We start from the raw sequence: 27795 nt of genomic DNA on the forward strand, positions 1-27795 counted from the left end.
TTTTTATATTTTTTCATGTTATGTTATGCCTTATTTACGAATTACATGAAAAATTAGAAATGACTGAAATGTAAATGTTTTCCCTCTCTGACCTTTTGGGTGCGGAGTTTAATCGTCTTGATTCCTTTTGGGACATATTTTGAGATAAAAATGGAAATTGAGTGACAGGTGGAAGTGAACTGGCAATAGTCGGCTGAAGGTCATCGGAAGCGGCTCGTTTCACATGACTGAAATGAGCTCCAAAAATTCCAAGAGAGATGTTTGCACACAATGGGATATATCTAAGGGTGAAGGAAGAGACTCGCATCTTAAGTAAAAAGTAAACATTTAATGCATTATATTTGGTATTGAATCTACATTTCTTTTTCCCTGTAATGTGCTACTTATTTTCATGGATTCCATTTTGCGGCACATCCATCAGACTTTTTTTTTCTTTCTCGCCAAGGATCAACTTAACCTTAGAGTCCAAACTTGGCAGATTTGTTGCAGAAATTTCACATTCTGCTGCCGCCTCAAATATCTGAATAGAACTTGTAGAAATCATGCACATGCTGCAGAAACACCCTCAGATGTATGGAACTAATTAAATCGGATAAAAATATATTGAGTATTTTTGCAAATTCCTTACTTTATTTTGTTTTAATTATTTTGGTGGGAGTGCACGACTATCTGATGGGAATGGATGTCCTTGACTCCCTCTACCCCAGCAGATGATTTTGGAGGAACGCAAATTTGAGAATTTTTTTATTTAAACACTCGGGAGGCTGATTCATAAAAGCTTTTACATTGCAAAAGTGCAGTAACAGCTTTTGAGGAGTCAACGAAATTTGAGTTGCACAAAAATTTTCCGACTTTTGGTGTTTTTACACCTCTTTTGGATCAGCTTCTCCGAAATGGTTGGCACTGTGGAGGAGCCAGGACTGGGCATGGCCACCCCTGTCCGATTCATGAAAAGTACCAGCAATTCTCTTACTCCAAAAATGCTGTTCCAGTCACTGACGGACTCTGCGCTTCTGACGCGGTGCACGGAGGCGCACGCCACTCAGAAGAAGCACCAGATACAGTAAATGACATCTGCCTCCTAAAGAATTTGGAGCCTCTTCTACTCCATCAACATTGCCGCAACGCAAGTGTGCACTACGCCAGTCTTGATGAATCGGCCCCCAATCTTTTGTATCCTGGGAATTAAGCTCTGGCAGCCATTTACTCAAGTGGGCAGCAGATTTAAAGGAAACTTGTGACCACATTCTACAATACTGACTATATGTCCCCAATTTGCTCTCCATAGAACAAGAAACATCTCTTATTATATTCACCTACAGGGCGGTCCAGTCCGATGGACATCGCTGGTCTTGAGCCAGCATCTCCTCTCTTCTTGCTTTGTGTAGATGACGCGTTCTACGTCGTCCACACAGTGTCCTCCATCGCGCTTCTGTGCAGGCGCATCTCTCTGCCCTGCCAAGAACCGTGCAAAGTACTGTAATGCGCATGTGCGGGGGAAAGGCCAAAGAGTGCTGGCGCATGCGCACTACAATATCTTGTTTGCTCTGCCCTCCGCAACGCCGAGAAGTGTGCCTGAATGGGAGTGTAATGCCGAGGACACTGTGTGGATGACGAAGAACGCATCATCTGTGGCACCCCAGGAGTCCCGTTGCCACAGTGGCATTGCCTCCCTCACAAGGGGTGATGCCATGCCTGGAAGCAAAGAGGGATCCCCTAATCAGGTTTACCAGCATACAACACTTTCCTGGCTCCAGACCAGCAAGGGGAGCTCCTCCCTTCAAACTGGAATCTGGAGGTGAGGTTAGTAAGAGTGGGTTGAGAGGAGTTGGAGACAGGAGAGCGACAAGGAAGGACCTGGGGATGGGAGCTGTGGATAAGCTCACCCCAGACGAGAGAAGCGCAAAGGAACCGGACACCGGAGTCCGTGGTTGTGGGGCACTGAAGGCCCAGCAGCAGAATCCAAAGGGCAGGAGACTGCAGGCCCCACCAGACGCCCGGCGGCACAGCAGTACCATAGGACCCAGCACTGCCACGTGGGAGCAACACTTATGGCAGGCAGCTCGGGCCTTCCTTACGGGTGAGGAAAAAGATGTTTTACTCAGGGACGAGGGCCGCAGCATAGCTTCAAGCAGCAGGACCAAAGAGATTAGCGCAGAGGGAAGGCCTACAACTTCACCTGGCGAGGTGGATCCCCAACTTGCTCCCAGGCCGCCCGGACCTCTACTACCAGCTATTACCCGTGCCCCGGTCTGCCTAACCACCGCAAGTAAAGATAAGAGGACACCGCCATTAAGCTGTGGACTGGTCATTATCTGCGCCATCTCCTGCACTACACCGCACAGCAACATCTACCTCATAAAATCACCATCTACTGCCCTAGAGCTAAGCTCTGCCTGTGGAGAGCTGAACCAACTCTGTTGCGTCATCATCAGCTCCAGTGGATCTGCACCGCAGCGGAGGCTCCATATAGCCGCATACCACAGGTGGCGTCACAAACATTATCTATAAAAACTTTATTTACCTTTTCCTTTAATTGGCCGCCCTGGGTCACGGACCGGGTCACTGCCACCATGACAATCCCCAGCATCGACCGGCATGGCTACCGAGTACCCCACGGCCCAGGAGGCACGTCACATCCACATGAAGCAAGAAGAGCAGTGGCGCTGGATCAAGACCAGCGATTCCCATCGGACCGGACCGCCCTGTAAGTGAGTATAATAAGCTGCTCAGAGCTGCTTTATAATATGACAATTGAGGGATCACATTAAAGCTGGATTCACAGCTATACTGCTCAGTACTACTGTATAAATCTCTTCCATGATGCATTCAGTAAGTGTTTTATTTCAGCCGATAGCTGGATCACAGCTACACAGCTCAGTACTGCTTTATAAAATGACAATGTTTTTATAGAGGGAACGGGGAGAAGTAGAGCAGCAGAGACACACACACAACCATACTGCTGATTTCTAGTGCAGGATTCACATTTTTCCTCCTAAGTAGTGCTGTATAATGTTCTCCATGCTGCCTGTGCTTCTGAACATGTGCTACACAAAGACGACAGAGCAGGAATCCCTCATATCTGTGTGATGTGTATGGGAGACTTAATAGTGGCTAGTTTTCACCCCTGTTCAGACACTGCAAAAAATTCAGAGACAGCGCGTACAGAGGGGAAAACTGGCACAATGCAGGATGGAAGTTCTATAATGGCCAGGAATTAGTTCCTTATATACACACAGATACAGCAAAGTCTGCTCTACCTGCACATGGATCACAGCCTGATATCCATTTACTGGCCGGGGAATGAACTGTTTCTCTTCTTTTCCCATCAGGGCATTCATTTGCTTATATTTCCGTGCAGCATTAGACGTTTCAATTCCTCGTAACAAGTGGCGCACATGTTATATCTGGTTTTATCAGCAAATAAACAGACAGATTTGGGAGGAGAAAAAAAAAAAAAGATACTCTCCCCAACTATGTGTACGCCGAAGAATTAAGAACCTGGAAATTTGATAATGGAGAACTAAATCTTAAAAACAACTTAGTTCTGCAAACACATGTGCCACGGGAGCGGCTGCCAACTCCAACGAAAACCTCGCAATGTTGTTATAATGGATACCAAATTTCCAGCTCGATTGGTGGTCTGTTGTATAAACTTGACTTGTTAAGTAGCTCTGTATTTGATTAGCTTGTTGGCACTAGGACTTGATCCAGGATATTAAATAAGTCCTGTCGTTGGGCGGAGGGGAAAGCGGAGGGAGGGCGGCCTTCAAGAATGTTTGCCATAAGCAGTTTAAAATGTACCCTACAAAAACAAACCGCACACAGATTCACAAGACCTCTCCGTGGGTCGGCTTTCAACAGCTCGATTTGGAAATGAAGCTGTAATGTACAGCAAATAGAATCCAGCTTACTCCATGGCTTAAATGGGAGACCAATGCTGGTCCATCACGTTTGGAATCCAGCTTACTCCAGGCCCTAAGATGAGAGAACAATGCTAGTTCACTGGCTCTTAGAATCCAGCTTGCTCCATGGCTTGAGATGAGTGATCAATACTGGTCCATCAGCTTTAGAATCCAGTTTATTTCAGGGTCCAAGATGAGCGATCAATGCTGGTCCTTTTGGTTTTAGAATTCAGCTTACTCAATGGCTTAAGTGAGAGATCATTGCTGGTCCATCATGTTTTGAATCCAGCTTACTCAAAGCCCCAAGATGAGAGGGCAGTGGTAGTTCACTGCCTCTTAAAATCCAGTTTATTCCATGGTCCGAGATGAGAGACCAATGCCATCCATCGGCTTTAGAATCCAACTTACTCCATGGCTTAATTGGGAGATTAATGCTGGTCCATCAGGTTTAGATTGCAACTTACTTCAGGCCCCAATATGAGAGAACAATGCTAGTTCACGGGCTCTTAGAATCTAGCTTGCTACATGGCCTGAGACGAGAGACCAGTGCTGGTTCATCAGCTTTAGAATCCAGTTTATTTCAGGGCCCAAGTTGAGAGAGTAATGCTGGATCCACAGCTTTAGAATCCAGCTTACTCCATGCTCTGAGATGTGAGAGCAATGTTGGTCCATAGACTTAGAATCCAGCTTATTCCATGGCCCGAGATGAGAGGGAAATGCTGGTCCATTGGCTTTAGAATCCAGCTTACTCCAAGGCTTAAATGGGAGACCAATGCTGGTTCTTCAGGTTTAGAATGCAGCTTAACCCAGGCCCCAAGATGAGAGCAATGCTAGTTCATCGACTTAGAATCCAGCTTGCTACATGGCCCGAGATGAGAGAGCAATGCTGGTCCATCAGCTTTGGAATCCAGCTTACTCCAGGACCCAAAATAAGAAAGAGCAATTCTGGTCCAGGGGCTCTTAGAATCAAGCTTACTCCATGGCTTAAATGAGAGATCAATGCTGGTCCATTAGATTTAGAATCTAGCTTATTCCAGGGCCTGAGTAATGAGAGCAATGCAGGTCCATTGGCTTTAGAATCCAGCTTACTCCAGGACCCAAGCTGAGAGAGCAATGTTAGTTCACCGGCATCTCGAATCCAACTTACTCCATGGCCTGAGATGTGAGAGCAATTCTGGTCCATCAGCTTTACATGTCTCTATTGCTTGAGATGAGAGCACAAAACTGACCCAACGGCTTTAGAATCCAACTTATTCCATGGACCGACAGCCATGCTAATTCACCTGTTCTTAGAATCCAGCTTAACCGACGGCCTGAGATGTGCGAGCAATGCTGGTCCATCTGCTCTTAGAATCCAGTTTACCCCATGACCTAATAAGAGAGGGCAAAGCTCGCCCATTGGCTTTAGAATAAAGCTTACTCCATTACTTGAAATGAAAGAGCAATGCTGTTCCATCAGCTTTAGAATCCAGCTTATTCCATGGCCTGAGAGCAATGCTAGTTCACCCATTCTTTGAATCCAGCTTAACCCATGGCATGAGATTAGAGAGCAATGCTCGTCCATTGGCTTTAGAATACAGCTTACTCCATATCTTGTATGGCTGACCAATGCTGGTCCATCTGCTCTTAGAATCCAGCTTACCCCATGGCCTGAGAAGTCAGGACAAAGCTGGCCAATTGGCTTTAGAATCCAGCTTACTTCATGACCCGAGATGAAAGAGCAGTGCAGGTCCATCGACTTTAGGATTCAGCTTACTTCATGACCTGAGCTGAGAGAGCAGTGCTGGTCCATCGACTTTAGGACCCAGCTTACTTCATGACCTGAGATGAGAGAGCAGTTCTGGTGCATTGACTTTAGGATCCAGCTTAATTCATGACCTGAGATGAGAGAGCAGTGCTGGTCCATCGACTTTAGGATCCAGCTTACTTCATGACCTGAGATGAGAGAGCAGTTGTTGGTACATCACTTTTAGAATGCAGTTTACCCCATGGCATGAAAAGAGAGGGCAAAGCTAATCCATCAGCTTTAAAATCCAGCTTATTCCAGGGCCCAAAATAAGAGTGCAATGTTAGTCCCTCGGCTATAAAATCCAGCTTGCTTCATGCCCCGAGATGAGGGAGCATAGTTGGTCTATCATCTTGATAATCCTCATTGTACGTGGCGGTCATCACTTGATCTGCGGACAACCTACAGTTTGGAAGTTGGTCACATCTATTGACTGGTTCTGTATGTACATCTCCAGATATCAGAATAGAGCCAAACATGGAGATGTCCCTTCAGACCAATTACTAATATATTATGGTTTTGGCGCAGAAGAAAAATACCTGACACCTGATTTTTCTGCTGATTGACTCCCATATTGTCGTAGAGTAGGGACTATAAAGAAAGGTAGGTGGGAGCAGTGCGAACCGGCACTGCATTTCTATGAAGCCTGAAAGACAAAATGAAACTCGCCTCTTAGTGAATTAGCAGCACTGTCCCTTAATCTCACCTGCTGATGACTGGCTTCATTTTATACAGCTCACCTCCTCCTGTACAATGACTGATAGCACCTCTATATACAGTAGATAACACAGGATCCACCATTCACAATAGGTGATGTCACAGCTCACCACCTCCTGTACAATGACTGATAACACCTCTATATACAGTAGATAACACAGGATCCACCATTCACAATAGGTGATATCACAGCTCACCTCCTCCTGTACAATGACTGATAACACCTCTATATACAGTAGATAACACAGGATCCACCATTCACAATAGGTGATGTCACAGCTCACCTCCTCCTGTACAATGACTGATAACACCTCTATATACAGTAGATAACACAGGATCCACCATTCACAATAGGTGATATCACAGCTCACCTCCTCCTGTACAATGACTGATAACACCTCTATATACAGTAGATAACACAGGATCCACCATTCACAATAGGCGATGTCACAGCTCACCTCCACCCACTCCCAGCACAATGACCTTTACCCTGATCGTCCTGTAGAAGTCAGTGAGTCAGAGCTATTGTATTGTTGCCTTTGTCTATGTGTATGTGATTGGTGGAAAGTACAAGAAGTATGAATGAGTCCAGTATTTAGCCCAGTGAGTAGTGTACAAACAAATGTATGATTTTCTATTTGTTTTCCCCAATATACTGTAGATAATGATGTATAAAAAAGTGACCTAAAAATCAGATTTAAACAAAAGGTCATTTTTTGATGTCACTTTCCCTTTAAAAGAGGCTAATATGACGACAGCCTATAAAACCTTACTGATGGACCCTGTACTTGCGCCTGTTCGCAGCTCACTGATTTACCCTTTCCAGCAGGATGTTATTTTATATCGGGCGGGAAGGTGTGCAGGATTGGGAGATGTGGAATTCGATACGAGCAGCGATCCGCGTTCTTCTTCCTCCTCTTCATTGTTGATGATCTTCCCCCATCAGTTACGCAATTTGCTGTCAGATAAAAAAAAAAAATTCCTTCCTATACAGAGCAGCATAAACAAGAACCTCGGAGTTGACATATCAACATTAAAGCTTGAAAGTGGAGAAATGTTTCATCAACGGAAACAAGATTACAAAGAGTCCGCAGAGCGCTAATGTGTCACAGAGCGGAGTCACGCTGACCGTAATGGGTGGAAACCACGGAGTCCAACCATCATTGTTCAGGACCTATTCATGCAAGATTAAAGAGATTTTCGTGTACCTCTGTTACCTGAATTGGTTTTCCTTGATGACGTAGTACTTAAATATGTCACCATAACTCTGATGGACCCACAACCTTCATACTGATTTCAGGTTACTTGGCTGCGAAGGCCAATCAATGACAAAGGATTGTAAGAAATGCCGTCATACAGTCCCTGTAATGTGTCCTACTGATAAATCATAACCCTAGGAGTAATCAAGTCACCCAGATCCTCAATCTCTGACCGGCTGCTTCCGATCACTCTTCCTCTCATCCATGAAAAGAAAAGTTTCTACAATATGAGGGCTTTAATTGTCTACAAGCGGAACTATCACTCGTCCTAGAGACACAGAAATTTGGAGAACTCTTCCTGCTATACAACTATCTAAGGAATGATAACACTAACATCCTATACATTTCTAAGATGGGCGGGATGGTAGTCACAGTTCAGATCTCAACCTGCTGGTGGTGACTATCAATATTACACGTGTCTTTATTCAGTAATGTATTTCACTAGATGTGTAATGCAAGAATATAACTACTATAATACTGCCCCTATGTAAAAGAATATAACTACTATAATACTGCTCCTATGTACAAGAATATAACTACTATAATACTGCCCCCTATGTACAAGAATATAACTACTATAATACTGCCCCTATGTACAAGAATATAACTACTATAATACTGCTCCTATGTACAAGAATATAACTACTATAATACTGCCCCCTATGTACAAGAATATAACTACTATAATACTGCTCCTATGTACAAGAATGTAACTACTATAATACTGCCCCCTATATACAAGAATATAACTACTATAATACTGCCCCCTATGTACAAGAATATAACTACCATAATACTGCTCCTATGTACAAGAATATAACTACTATAATACTGCTCCTATGTACAAGAATATAACTACTATAATACTGCTCCCTATGTACAAGAATATAACTACTATAATACAGCCCCTATGTACAGGAATATAACTACTATAATACTGCTCCTATGTACAAGAATATAACTCCTATAATACTGCTCCTATATACAAGAATATAACTACTATAATACTGCTCCTTTGTACAAGAATATAACTACTATAATACTGCTCCTATATACAAGAATATAACTACTATAATATTGCTCCTATGTACAAGAATATAACTACTATAATACTGCCCCCTATGTACAAGAATATAACTACTATAATACTGCCCCCTATGTACAAGAATATAACTACTATAATACTGCCCCTATGTACAAGAATATAACTACTATAAGACTGCTCCTATGTACAAGAATATAACTACTATAATACTGCCCCTATGTACAAGAATATAACTACTATAATACTGCCCCCTATGTACAAGAATATAACTACTATAATACTGCTCCTATATACAAGAATATAACTACTATAATACTGCTCCTATGTACAAGAATATAACTACTATAATACTGCCCCCTATGTACAAGAATATAACTACTATAATACTGCCCCTATGTACAAGAATATAACTACTATAATACTGCCCCCTATGTACAAGAATATAACTACTATAATACTGCCCCCTATGTACAAGAATATAACTACTATAATACTGCCCCTATGTACAAGAATATAACTACTATAATGCTGCTCCTATATACAAGAATATAACTACTATAATACTGCTCCTATGTACAAGAATATAACTACTATAATACTGCCCCCTATGTACAAGAATATAACTACTATAATACTGCCCCCTATGTACAAGAATATAACTACTATAATACTGCTCCTATGTACAAGAATATAACTACTATAATACTGCCCCCTATGTCATGATACCATCACTCCACATACTTTTTTGCATTTACTTATAGTTACAGATAATTTTCTGATTTATAGATAATGGTGCCCCAGATGTTATCATTAGTGGTGAGGTTTTGCACCAGCTCAGCTCTGCTATGTCTTCACTAATCACTGGATTGCTGAGAAAGGGCCAAGGTCAGGTTTTCTATTGTGCTGGTGTTTTTCATTGTTTTACACCTCTATATAAGCAGCAGCCAAACCCTTCACCTCGACCCATCAATAACAGTGAACTCCCAGCCTCAAAGCTGCCAAAATCTGCAAACCTCGCTGGCATTCACCTCCTCGTAAAGTTGAAGCTTTAGGTAAATCTGCGTCTCTGTAGCCTGGGGGGTGGGTGTCTGCTCAGCTCACTGTTTCCAGACAGAAATGGCGCAGGTTCTCAGAAGACGGGCGGATTACTGTTAATTGTTTGACTTGTTTGCTCTCCCTTGCAGTGCTCCGACTATGACCTGGATTTTGGCACCGAATGCTTGCATTTGGCCTTGGCTTATAGTAAGACGAGGGCTAAACTTCTGGAAGGACCCCCCGACCTGTGGAAGGTAAATAGGGCGCTCGTTACATGACAGTGAAAGTTTACGTAACACTTGGAATCTTTGACCGCGACATTGACACTATGTAACCCGGCCCCCAAACTCCGCCAAGCTTGCTTTCCGTGTCACCCTCCTGGGCTGGAGGGTTGTACACATTGTAATGGGGGGGTGGGGGGTGGGGGGGTCCACTCTGGGGAAAAAAGTGAAGACCTCCCACACTCCTGGAACATTTGCCAAATCTCCGAGGCGCCGCCAGAATCTGGAAACTAGCGCTTCAGGAAAGTTTTCTGTGCATTTTGTCCAGCTACTCCTTCACTAGATGAAGCCCAACGTCAAATGGTTTATTTGATGGGGGTGATGGGGTTAATGAACTTTGAAACAGACGGGATGGAGTATGGATATTTGGAAATATTTCTGATGATGGTGTGCTATTAATGTGTATCCCATACCTCTACTTATGATAACTTTAGATACATCCATATATGTGACCAACGTGCTGTTATCAGGCTGCAAAATGTAGAGCAATGGCCCTTCAAGACCATCCGAAGTTTTATGCATATTGGCTACGCGTCTTTACCAAGTCCCCAATAGACATGTCCACTTGGACCATATGCACAATGATTATTCAATGTAGGTTGGAAAGAGATAAGCAGCTGCCAGATAACTTTGGGAGCGGATTATCAACCGGCAAAGAAAGTATCGGCATGTTGGATTTCATGGTTGCCCTTATTCACACTAGATCATCTGCCACCACTAGGGGGATCACCCTGTATACAGAGATACATGATAAGATTCTGTCTGCAGCCACCACTAGGGGGAGCTCCCTGTATACAGAGATACATGATAAGATTCTGTCTGCAGCCATCACTAGGGGGAGCTCCCTGTATACAGAGATACATGATAAGATCCTGTCTGCAGCCACCACTAGGGGGAGCTCCCTGTATACAGAGATACATGATAATATCTGTCTGCAGCCACCACTAGGGGGCGCTCCCTGTATACAGAGATACATGATCAGATCTGTCTGCAGCCACCACTAGGGGGAGCTCCCTGTATACAGAGATACATGATAAGATCCTGTCTGCAGCCACCACTAGGGGGAGCTCCCTGTATACAGAGATACATGATAAGATCCTGTCTGCAGCCACCACTAGGGGGAGCTCCATGTATACAGAGATACATGATAAGATTCTGTCTGCAGTCACCACTAGGGGGAACTCCCTGTATACAGAGATACATGATAAGATCCTGTCTGCAGCCACCACTAGGGGAAGCTCCCTGTATACAGAGATAAAGTACAGACCAAAAGTTTGGACACACCATCTCATTTAAAGATTTTTCTGTATTTTCATGACTATGATTATTGTACATTCACACTGACGGCATCAAACCTATGAATTAACACATGTGGAATTATATAGAGAGAAACAAAAGACAAGAAAAATACCCAAATAACTGAAAGTAAATGTATAAAATCGCACAGTGCAAAAATAATGATAAATAATAAAGGGTATTTAGTTAACATAATTTTGATCAAAATAATGTGAAAGCCATCCCTCCACTTCACGGCAACCCTTATGGACATGCATTTACATTTTGCATGCACATCTACTTATGTTTCAGTTCAGACCTTCAGGTTTTTTTTTGTTATTTTTATGTGGAATTATATAGTTAACAAAAAAGTGTGAAACAACTGAAAATATGTCTTATATTCTAGGTTCTTCAAACTAGCCACCTTTTGCTTTGATGACTTCTTTGCGCACACTTGGCATTCTCTTGATAAGCTTCAAGAGGTAGTCACCAGAAATGGTCTTCCAACAATCTTGAAGGAGTTCCCAGAGATGCTTAGCACTTGTTGGCCCTTTTGCCTTCACTCTGCGGTCCAGCTCACCCCAAACCATCTCGATTGGGTTCAGGTCTGGTGACTGTGGAGGCCAGGTCATCTGGCGTAGCCCCCCAGCACTCTCCTTCTTGGGCAAATAGCCCTTACACAGCCTGGAGGTGTGCTTGGGGTCATTGTCCTGTTGAAAAATAAATGATGGTCCAACTAAACGCAAACCGGATGGAATAGCATGCCGCTGCAAGATGCTGTGGTAGCCATGCTGGTTCAGTATGTCTTCAATTTTGAATAAATTGCCAACAGTGTCACCAGCAAAGCACCCCCACACCATCACACCTCCTCCTCCATGCTTCACGGTGGGAACCAGGCATGTAGAGTCCATCCGTTCACCTTTTCTGCATCGCACAAAGACACGGTGGTTGGAACCAAAGATCTCAAATTTGGACTCATCAGACCAAAGCACAGACTTCCACTGGTCTAATTGTCCATTCCTTGTGTTCTTTAGCCCAAACAAGTCTCTTCTGCTTGTTGCCTGTCCTTAGCAGTGGTTTCCTAGAAGCTATTTTACCATGAAGGCCTGCTGCACAAAGTCTCCTCTTAACAGTTGTTGTAGAGATGTGTCTGCTGCTAGAACTCTGTGTGGCATTGACCTGGTCTCTAATCTGAGCTGCGGTTAACCTGCGATTTCTGAGGCTGGTAACTCTGATAAACTTATCCTCAGAAGCAGAGGTGACTCTTGGTCTTCCTTTCCTGGGGCAGTCCTCATGTGAGCCAGTTTCTTTGTAGCGCTTGATGGTTTTTGCAACTGCACTTGGGACACTTTCAAAGTTTTCCCAATTTTTCGCACTGACTGACCTTCATTTCTTAAAGTAATGATGGACACCCATTTTTCTTTACTTAGCTGCTTTTTTCTTGCCATAATACAAATTCTAACAGTCTATTCAGTAGGACTATCAGCTGTGTATCCACCAGACTTCTGCACAACACAACTGATGGTCCCAACCCCATTTATAAGGCAAGAAATCCCACTTATTAAACCTGACCGGGCACACCTGTGAAGTGAAAACCATTTCCGGTGACTACCTCTTGAAGCTCATCAAGAGAATGCCAAGAGTGTGCAAAGCAGTCATCAAAGCAAAAGGTGGCTACTTTGAAGAACCTAGAATATAAGACATATTTTCAGTTGTTTCACACTTTTTTAAGTATAGAATTCCACATGTGTAAATTCATAGTTTTGATGCCTTCAGTGTGAATGTACAATTTTCATAGTCATGAAAATACAGAAAAATCTTTAAATGAGAAGGTGTGTCCAAACTTTTGGTCTGTACTGTACATGATAAGATTCTGTCTGCAGCCACCACTAGGGGGAGCTCCCTATATACAGAGATACATGATAAGATCTGTCTGCAGCCACCACTAGGGGGAGCTCCCTGTATACAGAGATACATGATAAGATCCTGTCTACAGTCACCACCAGGGGGAGCTCCCTGTATACAGAGATGCATGATAAGATTCTGTCTGCAGCCACCACTAGAGGGGGGGGTCCCTGTATACAGAGATACATGATAAGATCCGGTCTGCAGCCACCACTAGGGGGAGCTCCCTGTATACAGAGATACATGATAAGATTCTGTCTGCAGCCACCACTAGGGGGAGCTCCCTGTATACAGAGATACATGATAAGATTCTGTCTGCAGCCACCACTAGGGGAGCTCCCTGTATACAGAGATACATGATAAGATTCTGTCTGCAGCCACCACTAGGGGGAGCTCCCTGTATACAGAGATACATGATAAGATCCTGTCTGCAGCCACCACTGGGAGGAGCTCCCTGTATACAGAGATACATGATAAGATTCTGTCTGCAGTCACCACTAGGGGGAGCTCCCTGTATACAGAGATACATGATAAGATTCTGTCTGCAGCCACCACTAGGAGGAGCTCCCTGTTTATAAAGATGCATGATAAGATTCTGTCTGCAGCCACCACTAGAGGGAGTTCCTTGTATACAGAGATACATGATAAGATTCTGTCTGCAGACACCACTAGGGGGAGCTCCCTGTATACAGAGATGCATGATAAGATCCTGTCTGCAGCCACCACTGGGAGGAGCTCCCTGTCTACAGAGATACATGATAAGATTCTGTCTGCAGCCACCACTAGGGGGCGCTCCCTGTATACAGAGACACATGAAAAGATCCTGTCTGCAGCCACCACTAGAGGGAGTTCCCTGTATACAGAGATACATGATAAGATTCTGTCTGCAGCCACCACTAGGGGGAGCTCCCTGTATATAAAGGTGCATGATAAGATTCTGTCTGCATCCACCACTAGGGGGAGCTCCCTGTATACAGAGATACATGATAAGATTCTGTCTGCAGCCACCACTAGGGGGAGCTCCCTGTATATAAAGGTGCATGATAAGATTCTGTCTGCATCCACCACTAGGGGGAGCTACATGATTACCAAAATTACTTCACCAGGAATCCTAACATAACCCTTTTACCACCCTAGAGATCCAGTTACCAGGTATTCTGACATTGACTTCCCTAGATCACCAGTGATCTTATCATTACCCTTTTCACTGCCATAGACCACTGGACATGCTGACATTAACTCTTTCATTTTCCCTGTCTAGACATTGTTCCTATCACATAGGAGCCTGCCATTAGAGGTATTTGTTGGGACCTGTAATGAGAGACACTCATATTTGCCATTATACACTGTATTCCTCCATGTGCAATGTCACATTGTCCTTTTCTATTCTATACAGTAAAAAGAAGTGTATAAACATAAACTTCTCAAGCACATGGTATAAGGATGCCAGCTCCTCCGATCAGCCGTTATTCTGCCGCTCCATGTGTTAATGGCACCACAGAATAAGGCTCCTTAGGAAACATGCGGGCAGTGGATCAGGGGATGGTAATTTAACCTCTTGCTTCCTGTTTACTCTGTTTTACTTTCCTGGCCAAATTATAAAAAAAACGTACAAAAAGTATACAGAGAGCTCCCCCTAGTGGTGACTGCAGGCAGCCAGAAGATTATAATGTGACTGTCTACGCAAGGGATTTGTCCCTCTGTTTTAGAGAAACCGAGTTTAGTTAATTTCTATGAAGAAAGTATCGGCATGTTGGATTTCATGGTTGCCCTTATTCACACTAGATCATCTGCCACCACTAGGGGGATCACCCTGTATACAGAGATACATGATAAGATTCTGTCTGCAGCCACCACTAGGGGGAGCTCCCTGTATACAGAGATACATGATAAGATTCTGTCTGCAGCCACCACTAGGGGGAGCTCCCTGTATACAGAGATACATGATAAGATCCTGTCTGCAGCCACCACTAGAGGGAGCTTCCTGTATACAGAGATATATGATAAGATTCTGTCTGCAGCCACCACTAGAGGGAGTTCCTTGTATACAGAGATACATGATAAGATCCTGTCTGCAGCCACCACTAGGGGGAGCTCCCTGTATACAGAGATACATGAAAAGATCCTGTCTGCAGCCACCACTAGAGGGAGTTCCCTGTATACAGAGATACATGATAAGATCCTGTCTGCAGCCACCACTAGAGGGAGCTTCCTGTATACAGAGATAGATTATAAGATTCTGTCTGCAGCCACCACTAGGGGGAGCTCCCTGTATACAGAGATACATGATAAGATCTGTCTGCAGCCACCACTAGGGGAAGCTCCCTGTATACAGAGATACATGATAAGATTCTGTCTGCAGCCACCACTAGGGGGAGCTCCCTGTATACAGAGATACATGATAAGATCCTGTCTGCAGCCACCACTATTAGGAGCTCCCTGTATATAAAGATGCATGATAAGATTCTGTCTGCAGCCACCACTAGGGGGAGTTCCCTGTATACAGAGATACATGATAAGATTCTGTCTGCAGCCACCACTAGGGGGAGCTCCCTGTATATAAAGGTGCATGATAAGATTCTGTCTGCATCCACCACTAGGGGGAGCTCCCTGTATACAGAGATACATGATAAGATTCTGTCTGCAGCCACCACTAGGGGGAGCTCCCTGTATATAAAGGTGCATGATAAGATTCTGTCTGCATCCACCACTAGGGGGAGCTACATGATTACCAAGATTACTTCACCAGGAATCCTAACATAACCCTTTTACCACCCTAGAGATCCAGTTACCAGGTATTCTGACATTGACTTCCCTAGATCACCAGTGATCTTATCATTACCCTTTTCACTGCCATAGACCACTGGACATGCTGACATTAACTCTTTCATTTTCCCTGTCTAGACATTGTTCCTATCACATAGGAGCCTGCCATTAGAGGTATTTGTTGGGACCTGTAATGAGAGACACTCATATTTGCCATTATACACTGTATTCCTCCATGTGCAATGTCACATTGTCCTTTTCTATTCTATACAGTAAAAAGAAGTGTATAAACATAAACTTCTCAAGCACATGGTATAAGGATGCCAGCTCCTCCGATCAGCCGTTATTCTGCCGCTCCATGTGTTAATGGCACCACAGAATAAGGCTCCTTAGGAAACATGCGGGCAGTGGATCAGGGGATGGTAATTTAACCTCTTGCTTCCTGTTTACTCTTTTTTACTTTCCTGGCCAAATTATAAAAAAAACGTACAAAAAGTATACAGAGAGCTCCCCCTAGTGGTGACTGCAGGCAGCCAGAAGATTATAATGTGACTGTCTACGCAGGGGATTTGTCCCTCTGTTTTAGAGAAACCGAGTTTAGTTCATTTCTATGAATATATCCAACGTGTTGCCAAGTCCTGGAGTATAAATCTTCAGTGGTTGGCGCTGTGTAACGGGGTGTGTCTTTATTTGCCCCAGTTTTCTTGTCTGGGGTGATGGCAGATGGCACCTCAAGCTGCAGCATGCCACTTAGTCAGTGCGCTTTTCCTGCCAGGTTCTCCTTCCATCCCACCATTTATAGTGGTGCAGCTACGTGTAGATCCCGTGTGTATTGTGGCCGTGACTCACACAGACTGTAATACATAGAGATACATAGTAACAGAGCGAGATACAGCGGGGATTAGGGGTTATAATCCCAGATCAGCCAAGAATTTACTCTTATTTATGTGTATTTCCTCCTTTATACTTCACGGCTGAGAGTTTGTTACAATTATATTCAATTCAGACAACTTTGATGTAATCTGATACATTGTATCATTGCTGATAAAATGTAACAAACTAGGACTGAACAGAGATTTGTGTCCGGAAAGCTCAAAACGTACACAACTCCATAGGGGCCTCCTAGTACGGTAGAGACCTGTAAAAGTCAATAGTGCACAAAGTAACAAACCCTCAGCGGTGAGTGAGACTAGGTCTGTACAGATATTTGACCTCTGGGTGTAAGTGATAGACAGTAATATTTACACCTTCAACGTCATAGAATGTAAATAGACAGGGGGGTTGTATATTCAGGGTCTCCCCAGTAAGTGCCCTCTAAGGTCCACATGACAGCCCACACTTACCCTGGGGAAATAGAAATGCAAATTTATCTTCATGAATTGGTTGCTTTACCAAACCCCAAATAGATCATAGGGTTATAGTAGTCAAAAAAAGTGATGTTTGACATTAGCCAGGGCTTAGAGCCAAGTGCCGGAGTACTGATAGCCACCGTCAATTAAAGTCTATTAGTTATTATATCTGATAGAGAGGGTGGTAGAGGGGTGGATACAAAAATGAACACCTCATGGATAAGGTATTTGCATTGAAACCATCAAAACAGTGTTTTCTATTTACCCAATGTTAACTTGTAAGTTTTTGAAAAGAGAATAATTAACATTCTATCTAATATGTTAAATAGATGTCCCATGATGCCTTGCCTTTTGCGTAGGGGTGGAGTTACATTGATATAGATAATTTCAAATTTTCCAAATTTTGAACAGACCCAGATGCAGATCTAAGGCACAGGAGAGGCTGGAGACTGTGCCCTGCGCAGCAGCATGTCGCCTGTCACAAGCAATGTGCAAACTCCAGTGAGAGGGGCTTAGATAATTAGAGGCTCTACATTATCTACAGTAAGCAGCCTGGCGGAGGTTCAGTGGCAGCAGCGGAATACATAGACTAAGAAGATTTGGGGTTGTCACCCCCCTGATACAAGAGACATCAGTGATATCCGATGTCTTGATCACAAGTGAGAATTCTCCTTTTCCAGTTCTGACGCACACTGGGTTCCTGCTGCTCTTTGTCTTGACACTGAGGAAATGCCCACTCCTCCGGAGGAGGTTCAGTGGCAGCAGTGGAATACATAAGGCTAAGTAGACTTGGGGTTGTCACCCGCTTATACAAGAGACATCAGTGATATCTGATATCATGATCACAAGTGAGAATTTACATGAGAATTCTCCTTTTCCAGGTCTGACGCGCATTGTGTCCCTGCTGCTCTCTGTCTTGACACTGAGGAAATGCCCACCCCGCCGGGACCCAGTAGTCCTAAGAACAAAATTGCTGGGGAATCAGTGAAGTGTCTAGACTTTCTTTAATTTTTTAAACAATTTTTACCCCTTTTTGGCTTTTTTTTTTTTACATTGGCAACAATTTTTAAGATCCCCATTCAATGTAACGACGAGAGGTGAAACTAGAAAAGCGAGAAATAACTGTTAAGATTCTGTAAGTAAATAATAATATATAGAAATGTTACATAACGCCTCCTATGAATCTCGTACATAGAATGAACCAAACGCGTCACCACAACACGGCTGCTTCTTCATCACTGTTATAAGTGCTCCTCAAATAAAAGGTTTTGGAAATGAATGATTGTAACTCGTCGCTCCATTGTTTAATGATTTACAGCCCATGGAGATAACCATTGGGAAAAGGCATTGACATTAGAAGGTGCTGCTGTGGGGCAATACTGACTTTAATAATTCCTGTTCCGTTTAATTAATGCCGGTTATTTGTCTCCTAGGTGACCTATAAACGGGATTTATACGCGGCAGAATCGATCATTAAGGGTAAGTGTCTGTAACTTACTGCTGGTTATCAACGGGCTTCAGACTTCTAATATATCAATCTGACCCATGAGAATATGCTATATAAATACATAGGGAGCAGTATTATTGTAGTTATATTCTTGTACATAGGGGCAGTATTATAGTAGTTATATTCTTGTACATAGGGGCAGTATTATTGTAGTTATATTCTTGTACGTAGGGGCAATATTATAGTAGTTATATTCTTGTACATAGGGGCAGTATTATAGTAGTTATATTCTTGTACATAGGGGCAGTATTATAGTAGTTATATTCTTGTACATAGGAGCAGTATTATTGTAGTTATATTCTTGTACATATGGGCAGTATTATAGTAGTTATATTCTTGTACATAGGGGCAGTATTATTGTAGTTATATTCTTATACATAGGGGGCAGTATTATAGTAGTTATATTCTTGTACATAGGGAGCAGTATTATAGTAGTTATATTCTTGTACATAGGGGCTGTATTATAGTAGATAAGTTCTTGTACGTAGGGGCAATATTATAGCAGTTATATTCTTGTACATAGGAGCAGTATTATAGTAGTTATATTCTTGTACATAGGGGGCAGTATTATAGTAGTTATATTCTTGTACATAGGAGCAGTATTATACTAGTTATATTCTTGTACATAGGGGGCAGTATTATAGTAGTTATATTCTTGTACATAGGGGCAATATTATAGCAGTTATATTCTTGTACATAGGGGCAGTATTATAGTAGTTATATTCCTGTACATAGGGGGAAGTATTATAGTAGTTATATTCTTGTACATAGGAGCAGTATTATAGTAGTTATATTCTTGTACATAGGGGGCAGTATTATAGTAGTTATATTCTTGTACATAGGGGGCAGTATTATAGTAGGTATATTCTTGTACATAGGGGGCAGTATTATAGTAGTTATATTCTTGTACATAGGGGCAGTATTATAGTAGTTATATTCTTGTACATAGGAGCAGTATTATAGTAGTTATATTCTTGTACATAGGGGCAGTATTCTTGCTTTTCCCTCTGCGTCTTGCTTTTCCCTCTGCGTCTTGCTTTTCCCTCTGCGTCTTGCTTTTCCCTCTGCGTCTTGCTTTTCCCTCTGCGTCTTGCTTTTCGCTCTGCGTCTTGCTTTTCCCTCTGCGTCTTGCTTTTCCCTCTGCGTCTTGCTTTTCCCTCTGCGTCTTGCTTTTCCCTCTGCGTCTTGCTTTTCCCTCTGCGTCTTGCTTTTCCCTCTGCGTCTTGCTTTTCCCTCTGCGTCTTGCTTTTCCCTCTGGCTCTTTCTTTTCTCTCTGGCTCTTCCTTTTCTCTCTGGCTCTTCCTTTTCTCTCTGGCTCTTCCTTTTCTCTCTGGCTCTTCCTTTTCTCTCTGGCTCTTCCTTTTCTCTCTGGCTCTTCCTTTTCTCTCTGGCTCTTCCTTTTCTCTCTGCTCCTTGCTTTTCCCTCTGCTCCTTGCTTTTCCCTCTGCTCCTTGCTTTTCCCTCTGCTCCTTGCTTTTCTCTCTGGCTCTTGCTTTTCCCTCTGCTTCTTGCTTTTCTCTCTGCTCCTTGCTTTTCCCTCTGCTCCTTGCTTTTCTCTCTGGCTCTTGCTTTTCCCTCTGGCTCTTGCTTTTCCCTCTGGCTCTTGCTTTTCCCTCTGGCTCTTGCTTTTCCCTCTGGCTCTTGCTTTTCCCTCTGGCTCTTGCTTTTCCCTCTGGCTCTTGCTTTTCCCTCTGGCTCTTGCTTTTCCCTCTGGCTCTTGCTTTTCCCTCTGGCTCTTGCTTTTCCCTCTGGCTCTTGCTTTTCCCTCTGGCTCTTCCTTTTCTCTCTGGCTCTTCCTTTTCTCTCTGGCTCTTCCTTTTCTCTCTGGCTCTTGCTTTTCCCTCTGGCTCTTGCTTTTCCCTCTGGCTCTTGCTTTTCCCTCTGGCACTTCCTTTTCCCTCTGGCACTTCCTTTTCCCTCTGGCACTTCCTTTTCCCTCTGGCTCTTGCTTTTCCCTCTGGCTCTTGCTTTTCCCTCTGGCTCTTGCTTTTCCCTCTGGCTCTTGCTTTTCCCTCTGGCTCTTGCTTTTCCCTCTGGCTCTTGCTTTCTCCTTGCTGCTGCAGCCCCCTATAGTCTTGGTCTCCAGTGGTTTGGCTTTGACTGGTGTGTTGTGCATCTAATCCGTGACCTGGAATGTCAGGTCCTAGGGCTGCGTCTTGTTCGCTTTTACACTTTGACAGACTTTTGTTTTTACATTTGTCAGTTATTTCCCGGATTTGTGAAGACTTTAGAATTTTTTTGTTAAACCCTTCCGAAATATTTTTTGCATCTGGGGGGTTTATGCTTTTAGTGCTTTTACATTTCTCTGTTTTTTTATTCATGCTTTGATGCTTCCTTTACTTGAAGGAGGAGATTATTGTACTTTGATATTTTATCCTTTGCCTGCAACTCACAAGTAGAATACTGAATGATTCCTGCTTTTACTTTGCTGTTAATCTAAATATCAATGTAGGTCTGCTTTTTCTATGTTGCTTTTTTTTAACATGATTCTTTTGAGGTTTTCAGTCTTAGCCAACATGGATCACAAACTTAGTTTTACTTAACATCACACAGTTACATAACATTTTTATTCGGTTCGTTATCTCTTTTAAGTTACTAATTTTTTTTCTGATTTCATGTTACATCTTCTTCTCTTGTCACATCCAGAGCTACATTCACAATTCTGCTGTTGGATCTCTTCTTCTCAGACTCTGAGCTGCATTCACAATTCACATCATATCTTCTAATCCAATTACATTCAGAGCTAAATTTATAATTCTGCGGTTACATCATATCTTCTAATTCTGTGCACCCAGAGCTGCATTCTCAATTCAGCTGTTTCATTACATCTTGCACTCACTCAGACTCAGAGCTGTAAGCACGATTCTGCCTTACATGGTGGCTTCTAAACCAGTCACTCCAGAGCTGAATTCACTGTTCTGCTGTTACATCATATCTTTTACTAAGTCAGACGCAGAGCTGTCAGCACAGTTCTGCCATTACTTTATGTCTTCTAGACAAGTCACTACAGAGCTGTATTCACATTTCTGCCAATATATCATGTTATCTAATCCAGTCACTCCAGAGCTGGATTCACAATTCTGCTGTGACATGATTCCTGCTATTTAATGTTTGACACATTGAGACATGACTACGGATATCAACCAAACCAGAGACCCCATCTGTAGGCAGCACTGTTTCAGAGTTGGTTCACCTCATCGGTACCGAGCATGATTTTTGTTGGCCGGGTGAGGTATCTCTGAATTATTTCTTTGAACGTATTGGTTTTCCTTATGGAGACTCAGCCTGTGTAGTCACATGCAGAGCTGCCTTCACAATTCTGCTTCTTGCCAACAGATGGTAGGTTTATTTGTCATGTGACCTAAAATCTTTGATATTACCTTGTTTGTATCCTTCCGTGGAACTCCCAGAGATCGGACACTTATCTGTTCTGTGGAGAGGATATGTTGTAATTGTGCCATTACCCCTTTAATTCCATCTATGCCGTATGCAGAGCGCTCTTCAACTCCCTCTAGTGGTGACGACAGGCTGCAGTAATTTGATCCTTTAACACTCTGTCTACACAAGGGGTTCAGAGGTCTGTGCCCATATTCCTTGTTTAGCCAGCCGCTATTCTTCCCGTCCTCCCCATACATATTCATGCTTGTTTAGGCCGGGCGGGCATGTATTCTCAATGGGGAGAGGCGAGTAGGCGAAGAGGCTTATAACCCCTGGGTGTTGGAGATTGTGTGTTGGTGATCTTGCTTCCTGATGGGTCCCTGTCACGCAAGGTGAGGAAAGAACCATTGCACAACAAAGGGAAGTGGGGTAGGAAGCCCAAACACTAGGGAAAGGGGGAGTGGAGACCCCTAGGCAGATCTGACAATCATCCTGACTCCCCTAATGCCCCTAAATTGGTTCCGCACCTGTTGCAGAGCAGGAAACCTAATCCCTGACTGCCCCTAGCAATAGGCCCTAGGTAGGGAGGGGACAGGGTGAGCACTAGTCAGTCTTCACTGCAACTAAAGACAAACAGGTAAACAGACAAGGGAATACACTTATCTTGAGAATACACCAGAGAGATCACGCCAACTATTCTCCAAGGGAACTCCAAGAAGACACTAGCCGACTACTAATACTTCAGGCAGACAGAGAAAAATAGAGCTATCACCGGCAACTCTCTGGAGAGACTGAAGGTATTTAAACATCCAGCAAGGGTGTGTCAATTAGCAGAAGGTGGAGGTCACTGCTAGGTCCTAGAGGGAGAAGGATATCACTACACTACAGAAGTGAAAGGATCAAGAAGGCGTCTGCAAAGCCAAGCGCAGTGACCTTCTACAGCCGGATCCAGAACGACTGTCTGTTACACTAGATACACCCGTGACAGTCCCATGTTGGGGAGAGGGACCCAAGTTCTGTTCTTTTTCCTGCCGGTCCTCATTTTCCAGTATTTCCCTGTAGGGTTAAAGCTTTTGCTGAGATATTCCTGGTAGATGTGATGTTTTTGGCGCAGGTCGGTACATGTCAGTAGAGGAAGAGTGTGAAGTGTGGAGGAAGTTTGTATAAGTGTTGGGTGACCTTTCCCTGCACGCGGTACAGTCAGCGAGGAGACGTGGAGTTCACCGAGTGACAGCCGGTGTCAGAGAGGCGCATTGAGCCCAGTGACAGTTCATTTGTCATCGGCCCGTCAGCTCCTTCTCATGCTTACTTGACTCGCTATGAGCTTGAAAGATCGACATAATTCTATTTTTTTTACCTACAGCAGCGAGGAGCTGGATACAATCGGGGAAGGTATTCTCCTTCATATTTGGTTAGCAGATTAGGCGCATGGAGCTCTTTCACGCCGGCTTTAATTTAACCCCTCGGGTGTAAAGCACCAAAAACTGTATTCTATCAACATTTCATACGCCAACGTCCCGCCACGTAAAGGTTTCTCCCAGGAGGTCTCGTAGACCGCAGCCGCAGAGATGGCATTGCTGCCCGATGAAGTGCACGGGAATAAATAATAACCCTTGGTAATTGTATTTTTTTATTTTAGTACATGTATTTCTGGATTAAAATGATTTTTACAATTTGGTTTTATTTCAAAATGTTGCATCGGTTCCCTGAATGGTCAACTTTTGGTGTCTTCGGTGGCCATCAATCGGTTCATGTCTGTGCGGCTCTCATCATGGCTGAGCCATGCTGCTTCCGGGAGAAGTGGCCTTAATCACTCTACCACCCCCCACAGCAAAAGGTGATGTCCCTCTTTCCATCTGACCACACACAAAAGTGGAGGAAGCACAAAATCATGTGCCTCTCCCCCAACACCACCAGAAGTGCCTAAATGTCACCAGGAGCCACCCCTGTCGTGTGGGGATTGTTCTTCACAATGTATGGGTGGTTCAGTCTCCCCATAAATGCCACCATTATTGGTACCATTGGGTGGCTTCTCCCACATCATTGATAAAGATTTCAGTCCTCTCTTCACCATCGACAGGTGGCTCCTAAAGTAGACTGCCGCTCTCCCCAATTATGGTTGTCCATTGCAGGTCTCCTCCCATTAGGGTAGAGATGGCAGTGACCTCCTGTTGTGATATATTGTAACATGGAGGGCAGCAGAAAGATATTCATTGGGAGCTGGCAGGGGTGTACAAATAATGAAAAAGAGTGCGCATTGTTTTTGTGGGATCAGTAAAAAGCTGGATGACTGTCCCTTATCTCCAAAAAACGTCTTTTGGTGCACATAGCAATCTGATATATCCAGGAACTGTCCTATTCTCATGCTCTGTAACTAGATATTTACTTTTTTCAGTGGACGGTTCCTTTTCACCAGCATTTTGTCAGTATTATATGTGCTGGAACTTCCTTTCCCTCACATCCACGCTTGCATGGTGCATGCCATTCTCCAGTTGTCTGCCTGTATCAAGCGGAAAACCCACCTCTGTTATGCAGTATGTAATCTTACAGGTAGGATAGCATGAGCTCAGAGATAAAGACCTGCTCCCAGTTCCTATAGAAATACAACTCCCCGCTCCCAATTCCTGTAGAGGTAAACACCTGCCCCACTTCCTTTTGTGAGACATAGACCTGCCCTAAGTTCCTTGAGAGACAAAGATCCTGCCCAACTTCCTGTAGAAAGGCAAAGACACACCTCACTTTCTGTAGGAAAGCAAAGACTTGACCCCACTTCCTTAGGAAGACAAAAACCCTCCCCACTCATTGTAACAAGGTAAAGACCCACCCCACTTCCTGTAAGAAGGGAAATACCTGAACTGCTTTCTGTAGGAAAACAAAGATCCACTCCACTTCCTGTAGGAAAAGATTGACCCACTCCACGTTTACGTTTTGTAGCAAGTGAAAGACCCACCCACACACCCAAATATCTGCCCCAATTCCTGCAGAAAGACAAAGACCCACTGCAATTCTTTTAGGAAAAGAAAGACCCTCTCCACTTCCTGTAGCAAGAGAAAGATCCACCCCTTTTTCTGTAGGAAGATAAAGCCTCATCCCACTTTCTGTAGTAAGACACTGACCCTGCCCCACTTCCTGTAGAAAGACAATGACCCTACCTTGCTTCATGTAGAAAGACAATGACCCTGGACCACTTTCAGTAGAAAGACAATGACCCTGCACCACTACCTGTAGGAAGACACTAACCCTGCACCACTTCCTGAATAAAGACCATGACCCTACCCTACTTCCTGTAGAAAGACAATGACCCTACCCTACTTCCTATAGGAAGACAATGACCCTGCACCACTTCCTGTAGGAAGACACTGACCCTGAACCACTTCCTGAAGAAAGACAATGACCCTACCCTACTTCCTTTAGAAAGACAATGACCCTGCACCACTTTCGGTAGAAAGACAATGACTCTGCACCACTTCCTATAGGAAGACACTGACCCTGCCCCACTTCCTGTAGCAACAGAAAGATCCACTCCTTTTTCTGTAGGAAGATAAAGCCGCATCCCACTTTCTGTAGGAAGACACTGACCCTGCCCCATTTCCTGTAGAAATACAATGACCCTACCCTACTTCCTGTAGAAAGACAATGACCCTACCCTACTTCCTGTAGAAAGACAATGACCCTACCCTACTTCCTGTAGAAAGACAATGACCCTACCCTACTTCCTGTAGAAAGACAATGACCCTACCCTACTTCCTGTAGAAAGACAATGACCCTACCCTACTTCCTGTAGAAAGACAATGACCCTACCCTACTTCCTGTAGAAAGACAATGACCCTACCCTACTTCCTGTAGAAAGACAATGACCCTACCCTACTTCCTATAGAAAGACAATGACCCTGCACCACTTTCGGTAGAAAGACAATGACCCTGCACCACTTCCTGTAGGAAGACACTGACCCTGAACCACTTCCTGAAGAAAGACAATGACCCTACCCTACTTCCTTTAGAAAGACAATGACCCTGCACCACTTTCGGTAGAAAGACAATGACTCTGCACCACTTTTGGTAAAAAGACAATGACTCTGCACCACTTCCTGTAGGAAGACAATGACCTTGCCCCACTTGAATTGAATATTTGTATAACCCAATAAGCTCAGTTCTTAGCTTATTATTCCAAAATGCCTAAAATTCTAAGGCATATTCTTTATATCTTTCATCGGAGGAATTTCATAATTGGTTTTCTCTGCTCTGCTGCTGGTATTGTTACATTTTTGTAAATAAGTAAATCAAGACACAACATCTGCACCAGTCTCTTACGATTCCCTCTCTCATTTCCATGAAAGGCCCTTAGCAGAGAAGGTTGATTTGACAGAAGATCCCGTTTTTTTGCACCACAGAACTCCTTTAGGGCATCTGTTGCTTTATGTCACCTCTGTAATCCTTGAGGCTGGGAAATAAAGGTTAAGAGAAAGTGAGTGTTTAGCACAGGTGTCCAAGTCTCCTGGCAGTCAAGTCAAGAGGTATCATTTCCCGGACTGAAAGCTTTTAGAAGTAAAATGTACAAACAAAAGCATTGAACACATTGATGCGACGGACCCCTGACACAACAATTCTCGCTCTGTGTACGAATAGTCATTTGAAAAAGAGCCAAGTTTTCCAGGTGCTCTCAATGTACTCTCAAGTGGTGGAAATCCTGACAAGGTTGAAGGTTTTTTTCTAATTTTTATAGGAATGTAGAGAAATGTTACATTATATGACCAAAAGTCTGTGGACCACCGAATATCGCACCTTCTTTACATGACCTTGTGGACATCCCTTTTCAAAACCATGGTCATTGTTATGGATTTTCTGTCTTTTTTTTTGTTATATCTGATCTCTCGGGAGACATTCCACAAAATCTCTGGGTGTCTTATTTAGGATAAGGAAGACTGGTTGGCACTAGTGTTGAGCGAACATGCTCGACACTGCTCGGTACTCGCCCGAGCATCACGCTACTCGGGATGTTCGGCGAGCACCGAGCATTTCCGGGTTACTCGGGCGGGAGCTCGGTTCTCCGCCCTGCACGTTTGGCGCTCTTTACAGAGCCAATGAACATGCAGGGATTGCCAGCCAGTCACTGTAATGCCGCAGCCATGTTGTTTGTGGGCATTACAGTGATTGGCTGGCCGCACAGCGTCACCTCGAGTATTTAAAACCGGGCGCCGCCATCTTGGACACAGTCGCTCCGGATTAGACAGTGTAGGGACAGCGCTGCTGATTTAGGGAGAGATATAAACTGCGAAATAGTTAGTGTAGGGTCTGTAAAGGCTGCCAGATCAAACAAACAGTCCTTCTCAGGACTAATATCCATCCCAGATACCAGGCAGGCAGGCTGTATAGGAGACGCAGTGGTTATACCAGCAAACGCTGCATTACAGTCCTGTGTGCTCCTGTTGCTGAAATTGCTGGACTTAGCACCAGGTGTCGGGGGCCAGGAAAAATCCTTTTTTTTCCATCTAAATCCTCCTTTTTTTTTCCTCCTTCACACTGTACAAATACCCGTCTTATTAACCTTTTGGTGTGTCCCCCCCACCCCCCCCCCCAAAAAAAAAGC

The 27795-nt window shown here is 43.8% G+C and overlaps 1 protein-coding gene across 3 annotated transcripts in view; it reads left to right on the top strand.

The window, feature by feature from the left end:
* Nucleotides 1-27795, top strand: part of CRPPA (CDP-L-ribitol pyrophosphorylase A) — a 220744-nt gene that overhangs the window by 55625 nt on the left and 137324 nt on the right. For all 3 annotated transcript variants that reach the window (XM_073676467.1, XM_073676466.1, XM_073676465.1), the window contains 2 exons: nt 9897-10001; nt 18757-18802. In XM_073676467.1, the coding sequence (XP_073532568.1) occupies nt 9897-10001; nt 18757-18802 (151 nt within the window). The remainder of the gene's footprint in view (nt 1-9896; nt 10002-18756; nt 18803-27795) is intronic.

The sequence above is a fragment of the Phyllobates terribilis genome, unplaced genomic scaffold (assembly GCF_046119375.1).
Source record: "Phyllobates terribilis strain yellow unplaced genomic scaffold, ASM4611937v1 Scaffold_4__5_contigs__length_816908805, whole genome shotgun sequence".
NCBI classification, from domain to species: domain Eukaryota; kingdom Metazoa; phylum Chordata; class Amphibia; order Anura; family Dendrobatidae; genus Phyllobates; species Phyllobates terribilis.